The following is a 16198-nucleotide window of genomic DNA, read 5'->3' as shown; positions in this document are numbered from 1 at the left end:
CTGGCCAGAGCCTTTGACCAGTATTATTTTTACTTCTGCCAAGCTTACAGAGAATGGTGAATGCCTGGTAAGGTTGCCAGAAGGTTCGTAAGGAAGTTAAGAGGCTGAGTCTTCCATGGTTGACGTGAGGCTCCATTTCTGGGACAGTGCCTATGTCAGGATTTAGGCTTAGCAAAGGAATTTCAGAGACGACCGAATCACAGCACCTGTCTTGTAGGAGCTGGCTTTTTTCAGCAAAGATCCCCTTCCTCCCAGTCTTGTATTAAACATTAAACAGGTGTCAGCCATGTTCTTCCTTCCCTTCCTCCCTTCCCAACTCTTCTCCTGACGCTCCACCGCCCCGCAGGGACTTAGTTTCCCTGCAGCCCCTGTCCACCCCACCCTCCGCTGGGCTCCGAGCCTCCTGAGGGCAGGGCCAAATGCGTCCTCCTCCTTGACCACCCATGGTGCTGAGGGGAGCCATCGGGCCAGGATGGTCTCCAGAGAGCAGCAGGAGACCAGCCTATCACCCTCCGCTTGAAAGCAGCTCCAATCCCGATGTCTTCCACATTCCTGGGGTTCCCGTTCCCCCCAGCTTTTTTTTTTTTTGAAAGACTCAGGCCGTCTCACTCTCCCCCAAGACAAACTTAATGCGGCAGAACCCCGGAGCTGCCTCCTGGCCCTGGGGCCGCTGCGTGGCTCCCTTCCCTTTCTCCTCCTGACTCGCTCCACCACCGTAGGCACTAGCTGGTCATCAGGCCTCCGGCTTCTCCCTTTTTTGCTGCCCCCCCCCCCCCATCACACGGAGTCACAGCCAGTCCCCACGCATCCCGCCTCCGCCGGGTGGCGGTAAGCCGGCCCGCCGCCGCGCCGCGCCCCGCCCTCCGCCCTCCCCGCGCTCGGCGGCTCCCGGCGCCTCTCCCGCTCCTCCTCTGCTCCTCCCGCTCCTCCTCTCGCCTCGCCGCCTCCACCCGCTCCTCCGCGCCGCCGCCGGCCGCCGCGCGCTCTGCTCCTCGCAGCTCCCCGGACCCGCAGCCATGGCCGACATCAAGACGGGCATCTTCGCTAAGAACGTCCAGAAGCGACTCAACCGCGCGCAAGAAAAGGTCAGCAGAGGGCGGCGGGCTGACGGGGAGGTGGCGCGAGGCGGGGGCGCGTCCGGCAGGGCTCCGGCTGCGGCGGTGCGGGGCCTGAGTCTCGGGGTGCGGCGCTCTGCGGATCCGGGCCGGGTAGGGACGCGGGGACGCTTTGCCTTCCGCGCGGCGACTGCAGCAAAGCGAGACCCGGGAGTCGCGGGGACCGGGCCGGGAAGCGGGAGCGCCAGGGACCCGCAGACCCCGGCCCCGGAGGCAAGGGCTGTGTTGGCCCCCGGGACCTCCCTCGCGGCTGGCGCGGCCCCCAGAGTCCGCCGGGATGGTCGCTGTCCCTCGCCGGGCGCCAAGCACCGGCAGTCGCAGGTGCGGCCGCTCGCCGGCTGCGCTGGGAGCAGAGCGCATCTCCTCGCGCCGCAGTTCCCGGCGCCCGCTCGCAGCTCGCCCGCAGGCGGCTGGCGGGGACGCGGCCCGCAGATCCGGGCAGGAGATTGCGGCAGCCGTCCTTCCTCGCGGGTGGTGGTGGTGGTGCGGTAGGAAAGAACGATTTAGCAGAGTAGCCACCAAAAAAATCTGTTTAGCCAAATAGGGCTGGATTGCAACAACCGACCGCTTTATACGGCGCTGTCGAGTGAATCCTGGAGTTCAAAACAGAGATCTAGATACACATACTTTTTTTTTTTTGTCTATGTATTTGTCACCCTTTTGACGCCAGTGCCCTTCTCTGGAAAGTCAAAAACATATATGACCCAAACCTAACAGATCTTTGCACATTTCAGCACAAAGGGGGTTGTTTTAATTGAATTTAAAATGAAACCCATGTCACTCTGTTAGGTTCCCTGTAGTTTTGCAAGCCCCCCAGTAAATTGGCCACAGTAACTTATTTTTCCATCCCAGAGACGTTCACAAATGCAACGCAGGTCCACAGTTGGCACAGCTCCAAGTAGTTGGAGAGGTGCTATAGCAGGCAACGGGCTTGCCTGGCTTCCCTGGTCCCTGCGGTATCTGATGGCGCCAATGTCTTCATTTGTGTCCTGAGCAGAGTACATGTATATTGTAGTTTGAGCGTTGTACTTGAAAATGAATCCCGGCTAATGAGCTCCGTGATCGGTATCAGTGAACCGTGCTTTCCTTCACGTGGCAGTATTTTCCGTCCTGGGATGTGGGGTGTTTAGTGTTTTCCGGCTTGACTGGAAGTCAGATTTGTCCTGTTGCTCACTATGACAGTGAATTTCCCTCTTCAGACCCAAGCGCAGGCTGCCCCCTCAGGTCTGGAGCTGAGCAAGAGGGGGCACTGATCCCTTTGTCCCCAGGCCCAGAGGCTGGTGGCTGCCGCTCGTTCCTCCCTGCACACAGGCACACTCTCAATGCAGTAAGAGGATTGTATTTCTTTTAATATCTACCCAAGCTCATCCTGAACTAACGTGATCCTCCTCCTGCCGCTCCCTCAGCAGCTGAATTAGCAAGGCTTCCTGCCCCTTTCCAGGCCCTGGTTACTTGTGCACAAAGTAGCCAGGGATCTGCTGGCCTTGGCAGCTGAGCGGGGTTTTGTTATCTTATTTCTGTACTGCATTTTACCCACTTGTAGATATTCTTCCTCCCTCCCTTCCAAGTAATTACTTGAATATTAAGTCTGAAGGTTTTCACTGAATCCACCTTCCATCTGTGAAGGAATTAGTGATATGGTCTGCCTTTTCACATATTAAATTATTTCTTAATCTAGGTCACCAGCTGTTAATATGCCTAAAATAAATGAAAAGAAAACGTAATCTTTCTTACAGAGCCTGCAGACCCTATGAATTGACAAAAACTCCTTTTTTTCTTAAGATCAAGTGTACATTGTGACTGCAGTTGTTGGGGTAGGGGTACTGATGGGGTAAAGGTATACCATGGCCTCTGGAGGGGCTTCCGGCATCCAGTCTTCTTCCCTGGTGAAAGTTGCTGATGAAAAGTGCCTATCGCACCTAGTGTAGAGGGTTAAGACATCCAGAGGCCGTAAGTATGGGTTCTGCCCAGGGGAAATTCTGCCCCCTTTTCCGGTCAGTGCAGCATCAGACCATGCGTGGCACCAGGAAGAAGAGAGTCTGGGACTCCAGGTAAAGCTGCTCAGCCCAGCTCAAGAGGAAGCAGCTGGAGAATGGCAAGCACAGTACATTGCTGTCGGAAGCTTCAGTAGACATCTCCCACCTCAGTTTCCTCTTCCTGTGTCTTCAGCCTCTTCCTCTCCTCTAGTGCAGGTTCTCAGTGACTAGAGACTACATATGTTCTTAAGACTTTGTATTTACAACCAGATTTTCTTAACATTTGAGACTCCACTCCTTTGACTTTCTTATCATCTGTGCTCCCCCTAACAGCTTGCATGCATTTTTAGCTTCAAATGCAACACTGAAATCACTTTTAGAGGTGACTTGTCTTTTAATAAACTTGAAATCCATTTTTTCCTTACTGAAAATAGTAAGGTTTCATTGGGAAAAGAATAAAATGTACATATAAGCAGGAAAAAACCCTTAGAAAATTAGGAGGTTCATAATTCAACCACATTTTTTGCTATAATTTGATGTGTATTTCATTATATCTTTTTGTAGATGTATGTATATGTAAATATTCAGCTAAAAGAGGCTCATACTGTATGGTTTGGTTACCTGTTTATTTCATTTGATAATCATGGACATCCTGCTTTATCTATATAGATACATATTTTCCATCAACAATTTAAGTTACTGAACAATATTGAAATGTATGGATTTTACTGAATAGCCTATTTTTTGACATTCATTTCCTAAATTTTTTGTAGAAATGCAAGTCAATAAGCAAACTTAAAGGGAGAATGTTTGCGTGTACCTTTAATTATCTGCCTACATAAATTCCTAGAAGAAAAATTATTGTGTCAAAGATTTGCTTATTTTTATTATAGCTGGATTGCCTTTCAGAAAGGTTGCACCAATTTACATTCTCACAAGCAGTCCGTGAGGCACTTGGCAACCCTGGATAATAAAATTTAAAATAATGTTTAGCTGTGTCATTGGAAAAAATTAGTTCTGGGTTCATTCCATCTGATTTTTAAAAAGAAAATTATTTTGCATTTCTGTTTCTTTATTTGTGAATCGTGTGTTATATTTTTGCCCATTTCCTGTAGCATCTCCATCTTGTTATTTGTAAGGGACTAAAACATCATGAATCCTAAAGGCTGCATTCTTCCTTTTCTATTTACTTTTTAATTTTTTTTATAGTTTCTTCTGATAAAGAGAAGGTTCATGTTTTATGCATAGCTCCTTAAATCTTTTGGTTGGTTTTTTATGGTTTTTCTTTTGGGTGATTGAATTGGTCAAGATCCTGCTACTTGCAGGTATCAGAAAACTCAACTTAGGCTGGGCACGGTGGTTCACGCCTGTAATCCTAGCACTATGGGAGGCCAAGGAGGGTGGATTGCCTGAGCTCACAGGTTTGAGACTGGGCTGAGTCAGAGCAAGACCTTGTCTCTAAAAATAGCCAGGCGTTGTGGTGGGGGCCTGTAGTCTCAGCTACTCGGAAGGCTGAGGCCAGAGAAGTGCCTGAGTCCAAGAGTTTGAGGTTGCTGTGAGCTGATGCCATGGCACTTGTACTGAGGGCGACAAAGTGAGACTGTCTCAAAAAAAAAAAAGAAAACTCAACTTAGACTGGCTTGAGGAAAAAAAGAAATTTAATTGCTAATAATAAAACTAGCTATTTATATATGTTCTTGTATATATAAATGTAAATGAGCTTCAAAACAGAAATATGTATCTATATTAAGCTATATGCATATTCTTATACATATATATCAAATGTACATGCTATGTATTATATATTTTAACTTATTTGATCCTGCAAGCTAGGTACTATTATAGATATGGAACAGGTTAAGTGACCTGCCCAAGGTAACACAGTTGCTAGGTAGTAAAGCTGCAGTTTGGATCCAAGCAGTCCACTGCTTTCCAGTACATGATACTACCTTTTATAATTATGGAAAGGGCAGGGCTAGACAAACTTTGGTCTGGGTAGAACCAGGGGCTCATCTGCAGGTATCAGGGTTTAGGTGCCTTCTCCCCACCTTTTGTCCAGGCTATGCACCCTGTCAACTCCATTCTTGGTGGCAAGATGGTAACCAGCATCTCCAGGCATGAGCATGTTTTTCTTAAGCATTTTCACAGGGCTCTTTATAGCTCTCATTGGCTCAAATTGGGCCTTGTGCCTATCTGTGGGAGAAAAAAAATCTGCATGGCAGAGGGCCAGGATCATAGGTTGGATTGGGCCTGAATCACAAGTCACTGCTGAAACCGGGGATGGAGAGATGCTTCTGAACAATGAGGCATCACGGTGAAGGAGGAAGGAAAGTCAAATTACAGAAGGGGCAGTGGATGGCTGGCTAGCAAAATAGAAGATGCACTGAGGCATTCTTAGAAGGCTTTCACCATGCCGTATTTATATAAATACACATTAAATAATTAGTAATTTTTGTTTAATCTTTTCTCATCCAATTAATATGTGCACAGTTAAAAAACTGAATATTAGTAAAAGGCTCATTATGGGAAATGAGCAGTCCCTGTCTCCCTCTCCTCAACCTTTTGCTTCACAATGGCAATTATTACTGACCATGAGATTTCCCACAAATATGCTTTTATAGTTATTTCCTGATCTATGGTTTTTTTGTGTGTGTATGACGTAGTCTCACTTTGTCACCCTCTGTTGAGTACTATGATGTCTTAGCTCACAGCAACCTCAAACTCTTGGATTCAAGTGATTCTCTTGCCCCAGCCTCCCAAGTAGCTGGGATTACAGGTGCCTGCCACAACATCCAGCTATTTTTTTTTTAGAGATGGGGTCTTGCTCCTGCTCAGATTGGTCTCAAACTCATGAGCTCAGGCAATCCCCTCACCTCAGCCTCCCAAGTTCTGAAATTCCAGGTGTGAGCTACCACACCTGGCTCTTTCCTGATCTATCTTACATGTTTGGTGAAGATAGGTAAGGATTTAGTTCTCTTCCATTCATTTCTCTATTTCTCCCACTACTGATTAAGCATTATAACAAAAATTGTTGCATGCTTAAGATTGCCTTTTTAAAGATTGAAGTATAATTTTTGTTGAATAAGGTATACAGATTTTTAAGTTCTCAGCTTAATAAATTTCTGTGTATATGGATATCTGCATAACTACCACTCAGATCAAGTAAAGAATATTTTATCATCCTGAATGCTTACCAGGTCTCTTGCCTGTCCTGTTCTCAGTCTTTTTATGTTCATATGTTTTTAATTCCTTTACTGTCATTTTCCTGATGAATACCTTTTCATGTGCTTATTGGTAAATTTTGTATCTTCTTTTGTGAAAATGTCTTTTAAAGTCTTCTGCCTGTTTTTTTTTTTTTTTCTTTTTTTATTTGGGTTGCTTATCTTTTTACTACTGACATCTAGTACTTTGTATGGTGAGGATATGAGTCCTTTGTCATAGAGACATTTTGTATTTTCTCTCAGACATTGGCTTGGTTTTTTCTTAATGATGTTCTTTGCTCATGTTTTTGAGTATTAAGTTTTTCATGCAGCTTTTTGTTTTCCCTGGAGTTAATGATTGCTTCATTTTTTTAAAAAATGGCTTACTTTTCTATGAACTGTTTAAAATGTTTTCTTCATCAGGCATGTCAAATGCCATCAATGTATACAAGGTTCAGTATATCAAATAATGTAATTGTTTGTTTTTTCACTCTGGAGACACCCCTTTTGGAGTCTTGTTTTTGCCCAGGCTGTTTTTTTCCTAGACCTGCTGCACACCTGTTGTCTTGGGTCTTTCCCTGCCTGTGTTGGGATCAGGGAAGAGACCTGGCATTTCAACTATTTTGTATTACAGGCTTCCAAACATTTTCCTGTTGTTACTGTTGTACAGTACTTGGTGGAACCGGTTCCTAATGCTGAGTGTGTTTGTGTGGATAACTGCATTGAGAATCGGCTGCTTTTTTTGCTGGCTGCTCCTGGATAGGCACTTTGTTTTGTAGTTTCCTCTTTTCTGCTGATTTATTTCCATTCCCTCATCCTCTTTTATGGCTTTTATAAAATGTATTGAACTGACTTATGCACTAATGCTGCTTCCTTCTCCTGTTCTTGTGCTTGTATATTTACACCTTTTTAATTCCTTTGCTGTCATTTTAGTTGGGCTTTGAGATGAGATGGAAATAATCACAGGCAGTCAGTCTGTCATGTTTAGCCAGAAGCCTTTCTATTTAAATATTTGATTCTTCAGGAATTTATTTTTTTTGCCCATCTTCATCTGTTTGTGAAATCCAGTGGCATTTATTTAGTATTAACCCTCCTTGACCTCTATGCAATATTTAAATGAATGAAGCACTGCCTTTCAACAGTTTTGTTTTTTTTTTTTTTGAGACAGAGCCTCAAGCTGTTGCCCTGGGTAGAGTGCCATGGCATCACAGCTTATAGCAACCTCCAACTCCCTGGCTTAATCAATTCTCTTGGCTCAGCCTCCCAAGTACCTAGGACTATAGGTGCCTACCACAATGCCCAGCTATTTTGTGGTTGTAGTTGTCATTGTTGTTTGGCAGGCCCAAGCTGGATTCGAACCTGCCAGCTCTGGTGTATGTGACTGGTGCCTTAGCCGTTTGAGCTACAGGTGCTGAGCCCCTTTCAGCAATTTTAAACATGACTTTTAGGGGCAGAATAATCTAAAGCATTAGGTTTTTTCTTTTTAATGGGGGAGTTAGACTATTAAATTCTAAGGACCTGTCCAGTTTGCTATTCTTTATTTCAGTTTGTATGTCCTGAATAATTATTATATAATAATCTTAGGTACAGTTTTTATTTCATGTGTTACATCTTCTCAACTAAATTGTAGGTGCTTGAGGATAGGGACCACCTCCTTTGTGAATTCAGTGATGACGATTTGCTGATTTGCCTTTCTTTGTTTTTGCTCATTAACTTCCTACTCCCTCAAACACATTGCCTTAGAAAATGCTTCCACATAATTCTTTTTATGACTTTTGTGATGTTGTAAGGGTTTCACTGTCATTTGCTTTGTCATTTTCTGAAAGTACTACATCAAATGTAATTATCCTTATGGGTTCTATACACAGTGGGAACTCTATAAATATTAGGCTGTATTGTGTGGGATTGTCATTCTTGCAAGTCAAATAGTCAATTATTAGCAGAGTTGTGAGGTTCAGACTAATGCTGATTGAATGATATTGTAAGAAAAGCAATGTCATTTCCTTCAACATGTCTACTTATATAACATTTGGTCTTTCTTTTTTTTTCTTTTTGAGTTAATGACTTATTGATAACCCATGTTTAGTTTTGTTCTCAAAGAGAAACATGTGGATGGTACGTGCCCATGTGGACACACATATGTAAATAGCATGGAAGAAGGAAGACCTTTGTCTGTCCAGAAGATTCTGTGGGACCCAGGCTCCTTGTCTGTATAAGGGGAGCTTGTGTGTCCACATTTATGCTTGACAACACTTTGGAGATCATCTAATTTATCATTGCCTGCAAAGCTTATACCTTCTCTTTCACAAAAATCTTTTTCTTAGCTCTATTAGAAACTTCCAAAATTAAAAATAATAAGAAGGACCTTCTTAACAGACTTAAGATTGACTTCTTCCATTTTTTAAAATTTGTGCAAACTTACATATACCTGTGCATCCTTCTTTCCCCAAGAGTGAGTACAATAGGGGATCAGAACTGGAGGAACTCAGATTTAGCATTAGTAAAAGTTATCATACTGTTTTACAAGATAGCATATTTGTTTTTTGATGAGTGTGTGACCCACACTTCACACTTAAAAATCACCTTTTTTTTAATGGACCAGTGCCACTAATCATAGCTGATAAATACTCCTATAAACAGTATAACCCTCTTTACTTGAGGTATAAACTTAGGTCTCATTTCTTCAAATATTTAAATTAAATGATTTTTTTCATCCCACAAAGTCATCATAAGAATCTCATACTCCTCCCTGGGGGCCCCCCATTTCTTATCATAAGTTCAGGAAGCCCATGGTGAGTTTTGCTTTTCTAAGGGAGTCAGTGGATTTTACTGTGGCCTCATGGTAAAGAGTCTCCAAGGGGAGTCCAGCATTTAGATGTCATTCCTGTCTTTGGGTGAGTACCGCAATGAACAAGTGCATGGCTCCCTTACTGGTGGAGCTCAGGGTCAGGGCAGGGGCCAGAAGCCTGGGTTCTACTCAGCCTTAGTATGCGTGAACTCCACATATGTGAGTTCTTTATCAATGAATGGCCTCATCCTTTTCAAATTTACTTGTACACACACACACAGTGCCACCGCTGATTTTGCAGATTTGCCCATAGTGCCAAGGTTCCAAAGTTAGGAAAGATTTAACATCAGCATTGTTTTACTCCACTCCACTATTCCACTTTTAAGAAAATTCTTCTTAGCCCATACTAAATTCATTTGAAGCCCGCAGTTTGAAAAGCTGTACCCTAGAGGACCTCTGCTATTCTTCCCTGGAAGTTGATTCTCTTTTGGGCCACTTTAGTTCATATAGGGGTATATGTGTGTCTGTATACATACAAACATATGCATATATTATTACATATAACTTACACACATAAACACACAAATATATGATTTAGTTTCAAACAGAAGAAAATTGTGAAAAACCTTGAGAGGGAATGAGTAGAGAAAAGAAAGAATATTTTAAACAAAGATACATTGTTCTGACACTTAAATGTATGGAAATTTCCATCTTGCTGTCCAAACACAGTTAAAAAAAATTCTATCTATTTACATTAGGGTTCATCTGAATAGAATTCCTGAGGACATAAGTGGGCCAATGGGCTTCTGTGAAGTAGATGAAATATGTAAAGGTTTCTTGTGTTGCAAATACAATTTTCCAGACAGTCTCAGTAATGGCTAACATTTAAATAATGGAAATGCTGTCATCACAGAGTTAAAGGAATTTACCTCTGAAAGAATATGATGAAAACATGTATACAACATTATATAAAATTAAAGTGATAGTAATCACGATTTCCTGAGAACACATCCGCCGGCCAACTTTCAACGTGGAAATGCTGAAACTTCATTCTTACTGATTTGAAATCTAAATTTAAGTATACTGTTTGGCTGTAGATATACTTCCTGAACACATTTGAGTGAATGAATCCCTTATTGGGAATGATATTGCATAAAGCCAAAGATGAGATCTTAGTTTTGAAATATTTTCTCTGCTGTAATCATATATCCATTTTGATTGCCTTGAATCTACTTAGAACAGATGTACAAAAATCAGAAAATCACTGTTCTGGTCATTTTAATCTTAGTTGTAGGCAGTTATTGAGTTGAAAGCTTAGTTTATAAGTAGGAATAGCTTGAATATATAATTAACATATTAATAAACATATATATTATATATACTTTTTCCTATCGTAAAGTACCTGTAGTGATTTTATAAAATACACATGGATCCAGCATAAATTGACTCTTGTTATGGCGCCTAACACTTGTTGAGTAAAGGTTGTTAAATTTACATGCTCTTACACACATAGTTATCTATTCTGTTGTCAAGACAATCTGGTAGAATTCATTCATTTAGAGCCATTTATTGATAATCTAATATATGGAAGGCACTTGCTAGCTAGTTATAATACAGAAGTCAACAAGGCTGTTCTGGTTGAGTATGCAGCAGGAGTTGATAGTGAGATAAGCCTTTGTGCACATTACTGGCTACAGAGTTATTAATTTAAAATTCTGAAAGGGGAAAACACAGTTTGGTGTGTAATTAGATTATTAATCTAGAGTGAGAGGATTGACCACACTTACCTGAAGAAGGTAGAATTCCAGCTAAGAGTCTAAGAATGAGTTGCAGCCATCCATCAAGAGACTTGGTTTAGGTCAGTGGTTCTCAACCTTCCTAATGCTGCAATGTATTTTCATTATTAAAAAGGGTTGAGAACCCCTGGCCATTAGGTGAGGGTGTAAGGAGTGTGGGAATCAGGAAGCATCTTGTATCGCTGACTCTTTGCCCTTTGGGAATAAATAAGCTATAGAATATAGAATCACTTCTAAACATTGGCCTAACCAATGATCTCTTCTGCCATTTGGATATTTAACTAGGCAAACATGGACCCTAATGGGGATGGTCCTACTGCAGTAGTAGTCCTTTAGTGTATCAGATTTCTACCTTCACCGGGTGAAGGTCCTTCTGGTCATAGTTGCCCCCTTGACACAAAGCTAGAACACGGATTAACCCTGTGAATTGTTGGCAGTACAAAGATCTCTTTGTACACAGTAGTAAACTCCGACTCAGCCTGCTTTCATGGATTTGTTGAGTGTAAGTTCTCTTATCCTAAACCGTCAGATGTTCAAAATAAAAATGAAAGCCTTTATCAAATTTTTAAATGTTATAAATCTTTAAAGACAAAGATTTTTTTGTCTTTAAAAGGTTTGATTGCATTCAAATGACTAACATTTAATTATTTGATTTTTTAAAATAGTTACATAGTATATATATGGAGATATGAGACAGAGAGACAGGGTTAAGGCTGACACCAGCTTGACTTAATTATGGGCATTGACTTGATTACTTTGCTGGCAGTGGTCTTAGATTTAGGAATAATCAGCTTATCAGCTAGAGATGATTTGCAATTTAGAAAGAATCTTAAATTTGGAAGAGAATATTTTGTAACAGACAGTCTTTTCCTTTAACTAATATGGTTGCAAACCCTTGAGTAGTATAGATGGTGTGAGCCTTGGGAAAATGTCCCACTCATGGTATTATGGCCTAGTAGGTTGAAGAATACTTTAATTCCCTTCACACACTGTACTATTCCACAGTGTTTGAGAAATCTGTGGAAGTAATCCTGCCTCTTTAACCCACAGATTTCTGTAACATAATATCTTCTCTAGAGTCTCCAGGAAAATGTTGTCCATACTTCTTTTTTCGTCCTTTCATAAAATGCTTGTGACCATGGGGACCACTAGCATTTCTGAACTATGTGTTGGGACATGAGACCTACGATGTAGGGCTGTCCTGGGGACCTTCGTTGGCCCGTATTTGCTACCATTAAGCATAGAGAATGAATCTAGAAATCAAATATTTTGAGATCAATGTGGTTAGGAATGCTTGGGGAGGGGGTGACAAGTTAAAGATGCAGGCTCTTGGGCTTAGTTACAAAAGTACCAAATCAATATCTCTTAAGTAAAATTTGAGAAAATATATCTTTAAAAAGGTCCTTGGGTGAGTCTAAGACATAATGGAGTTTGTAAAGCGTATCATTTTAAAGCGGGGGTTTAGTTGAGTTTTTATGGTGGTTATGAACTCCTAGCTTCAGGGTAATGATATGGGCAATAAGACTTTCTACCACTCAGTAACTGTAAATCTATCTTGAATGTAGTAGAGAGAAGAGTGAGAAGTGATGCTCTACAGGATGCTTAAAGAGTACCCTTATGTATAAAAGGCCTACCTAGTTTCAGAGAAATCAGTTTTCTAAAGGTCAAATTGGAAATATTTTGCCAAGGGCCAAGTGAGACTCTCTTTATTGGGAGTCTCGTATAGCTTGGAAGGTTGGATTCTGTGTAATCTGATTCGAGAAAATCCATTATAATTTTAGACTAATGCTGTTTAATGTAGCAATCCCCAAAAGTACAGTAAGATGAAATATTTGCTGCAAAGAACTGCTGCATATTTTTGGTAGGTGACAGGAGGAGATAGGGTGAGTCTGGGAGATTTATTGATAATTATAATGATCTTGCTTGTTTTGTTATGGAGTGGATGGTAAGCAGATTGCTGATAGTGCCTAATAGGGAAAGTGGTCAAAACTCAGAGGAAAATTTTGTTCTACTGTGGAAGATGTCCCATTTTCTAGGAACTAGACCGTTATGTTTAAAACTTGATTTTTTGTTTGTTTTTAGTATTGTGTTGAGGCTTTGCGTATCTATATTCATAGTGGATATTGCTCTGTGATTTTCTTATGATATCTTTGTTTGGTTTTTGTGTCAGAGTAACAGTGATCTCATAGAATGAATTGGGAAATGATCCCTTCCAACATTTTTGGAAGAGTTTATGAAGGATTGGCGTTAATTCTTTTTTAAATTTTGGTAGAATTCACAGTAGGTCTTTTTTTTTTTTAATGTGTGGGGAATTTTTTGAATGCTAATAAAATCTCTATTTTAGGTCTGTTTGGATTTCCTGTTTGTTTTTAAAATAGTTTTGATAGTTTGTGTCTTTCTAGGAATTTTCCTTTTTGTTTAGTTTTTTTTTATTGTCATACAGTTGTCACAGTTTTCTTTACACACATTATATGCCTGTAAGGTCAGTAGTAATGTCCCTGTTTCATTCCTGACTTTAGTAATTTCAGTTTTCTCTCTTCCCATCCTGGTCAGTTTAGCCAAAGGCTTATCAATTTGTTAATTTCCAAAGAACCAACTTTTGGTTTCATTGATTTTTCTCAACTTTTTAATTCCCTATTCCACTTGTTTTGAATATAATCTTTATTATTTCCTTTGCAATATTCGTTTTGAGCACAAAATATAGTTTTAAACACAAAATATAGTTTGTGTTTAAGATAGAAGTTAGGTTATGAATTGACATCTTTTTTAATATAGGTAGGTGCTTACAGTACAGATTTTTCCATTAAATGCTGCCTTAGCTGCGTCCAGACATGTTGGTATGCTGTGTTTAATATTCTCATTTCTGTCTGTGATTTCTTCTTAGATTCACTGTTTAGTTAGGACTGCTTTTTTTTTTTTTTTTTTTGAGACAGAGCCTCAAGCTATCCCCATTGGTAGAGTACCATGGCATCACAGTTCACAGCAACCTCCAACTCCTGGGCTCAAGCGGGTCTCCTGCCTCAGCAACTACAGGCGCCTGCCACAATGTCCGGCTGTTTTTCAGTTGCAGCCATCATTGTTGTTTTGGCGGGCCCAGGCTGGATTCGAACCCGTCACCTTAGGTATATGTGACTGGCGCCTTAGCCACTTGAGCCACAGGTGCCGAGCCATTAGGACTGTTTTGTGTCAGTTCCATGTAATTTGTAATTTTCCAAATTTTCCTTGTTAACAATTTCTAATTTTATTCCACTTGAAGAACTTACTTCATGTGATGTCAGTCCTTTTAAATTTATTGAAGCTTGTTTTGTAGTGGAACACAGTGGTTTTCAGCTTTCCTAATGCCATGATGTATTTTCATTGTTTTCATCAGTTTTTGTTTCATGTATTTTTGTGCCCTTTTTTTAAATGGTTATATTTGCTATATCTTCATAAATTGACCTTTATGTCATTATAAAATGTTCTTCTTTGTCTCTAATAAACATTCTTGTCCTAAAGTCTGTTTTATCTGGTATCAGTATAGCTATTTCGACTCTCTTTAGGTTACTATTTGCGTAGTATATCTTTTCCATCCTTGTATAATACTTTTAATCTGTTTGTTGCTTTGAATCTAAATTATGTCTCTTGTAGGCAGTATTTAGTTGTCTATAAGGCATTCTATCTTGTAGACAGAATCCATTCTGTCAATCTCTGCCTTTTAATTGTAATGTTAAGCTGATTTATATTTAATGTAATTACTGAAAAGGTAAGATTTATGTTTTTCATTTATATATTCTTTCTTTTTCTTCCCTTTATTATTCATTACTGTCTTCTTTATTTTTAATAGATATTTTTTAGGATGGAATTTTAATCCCCTACTGTTTCTTTTACTGTAGTTTATGAGCTGTTTCTCAGTGATTTCTCTGGGATTTTAATTAACATTAAATGTGTTATAATCTAGTTCAGATTAATGTTAACTTAATTTCAACTGTGTATGAAACTTTTGTATAACTCCATTTTTCTATTGTGTTGTGATTGTCAAACAAATTATATTTTTATCTATTCTATATCCATTGACGTCCTCATTTTTTAGGATAAAAAATGAGTTTGAAATGGTCATGTATTTATACTGTTTTACATTAATCTATATAAGTACTGCATGTTTCAAATTTGTATTCTTCTTATGAAATGAACTCTAGTGAATAATTATTATCTCATTTTCCCATTTTGAAAATAAAGCAATTTCATAGTAAGAGGCATCTAGTGTAATTAGCACATTTATTAAATATAACTCCAGCTAAAAGCAATATAACATAAGGAATTAATTGGGTTTAGCTTTATTATAAATAAATATATACTTACATTTGGTTAAATGATTTGGATTATTGAGAAAATGTCTTAAATTCCTCTTAGTAGCTTTATAGTTCTGTGGTCAGGAGCTATTAAGTATTATTTATGACATCACAAAATATATGCAACATTTTATACCTTGTTTTCTGGACGCCCATATTTGATTCTTACAAAGATCTATGGCCTTAAGAAGCTTAAAGACCAGTGAGTCTAAACTATTAATGGACTCTCCCGGCATAAACATTCCACAAAACTTGAAGAGTGGGAAGGAGAATAAGGTCATTGGTCCATCGATGGCAGACCTGTGGGACCCAGGCAGGCGGTATGGTTTGTTCTGGTTTTGGTCTTGGTCCTTGTCCCCGGGAGTCACATTATCTGGGTCCCTCAGGATTTGGCTTAAACACTGTGATTTCAGTGTGAATGTGTGGGGCATGCCCTCTGCCACTCTAGGAGCCCTGCCATACACCTTGGAAAGAATTCTTTTGATCTGTTATTTAAGGGATAATAACATTTCTTATGTTAATTCAGTCCTCAAGTCACTGTAGCTTACCTTTTTCCAGTTCATTTCATGGCAAATAGAAATCTTTGTGTAGAGGTGGCTCCTGTGTAGAGGGGAGGAGACCTCTATCAGAGGTGAGGATGGTCAAGTCTTCATTATCTCCAGGGTACATTAGATGAGGTCCCGCAGAGTTTGGGTGTAACGCAGCCTCTGTGGGTGGCATGGTACTACTGCTGACCCTTCGCTCACACTAGAGACCAAGTAAGACCATCCGTATGTGTGCTTTTTTGAAATTTTTAGAAGGAAGTATGACATACATGTAGTAAGTAGCAAAATCTTAGGTGTACATCTTGATACATTTTTATATACACACATATAAGCATTTAAAATCTGTGTTGTTGCTACTTAGATGAAGCCACAGGCTGTTGCCAGAATCCGCTGGCTCCCTGATACCTCTTCCCGCCTCAGCTCCTCTCCTCAGCTCACTTCAGAATAGGT

At 40.3% G+C, this 16198-nt stretch overlaps 1 protein-coding gene across 1 annotated transcript in view; it reads left to right on the top strand.

Moving 5' to 3' along the window:
* The first annotated feature begins 800 nt into the window (after window positions 1-800).
* AMPH (amphiphysin) overlaps window positions 801-16198 on the top strand; it is a 201056-nt gene continuing 185658 nt past the window's right edge. Inside the window, exon 1 of the mRNA XM_012809958.1 lies at window positions 801-1085. Coding sequence (XP_012665412.1) covers window positions 1017-1085 — 69 coding nt within the window. The 5' untranslated portion in view covers window positions 801-1016. The remainder of the gene's footprint in view (window positions 1086-16198) is intronic.

The sequence above is a fragment of the Otolemur garnettii genome, unplaced genomic scaffold (genome assembly GCF_000181295.1).
Source record: "Otolemur garnettii isolate 467f Iridium unplaced genomic scaffold, OtoGar3 scaffold00119, whole genome shotgun sequence".
NCBI lineage: Eukaryota > Metazoa > Chordata > Mammalia > Primates > Galagidae > Otolemur > Otolemur garnettii.
The sequence above is the reverse complement of the archived record's forward strand: the minus strand, read 5'-3'. Positions and strand labels throughout refer to the sequence as shown.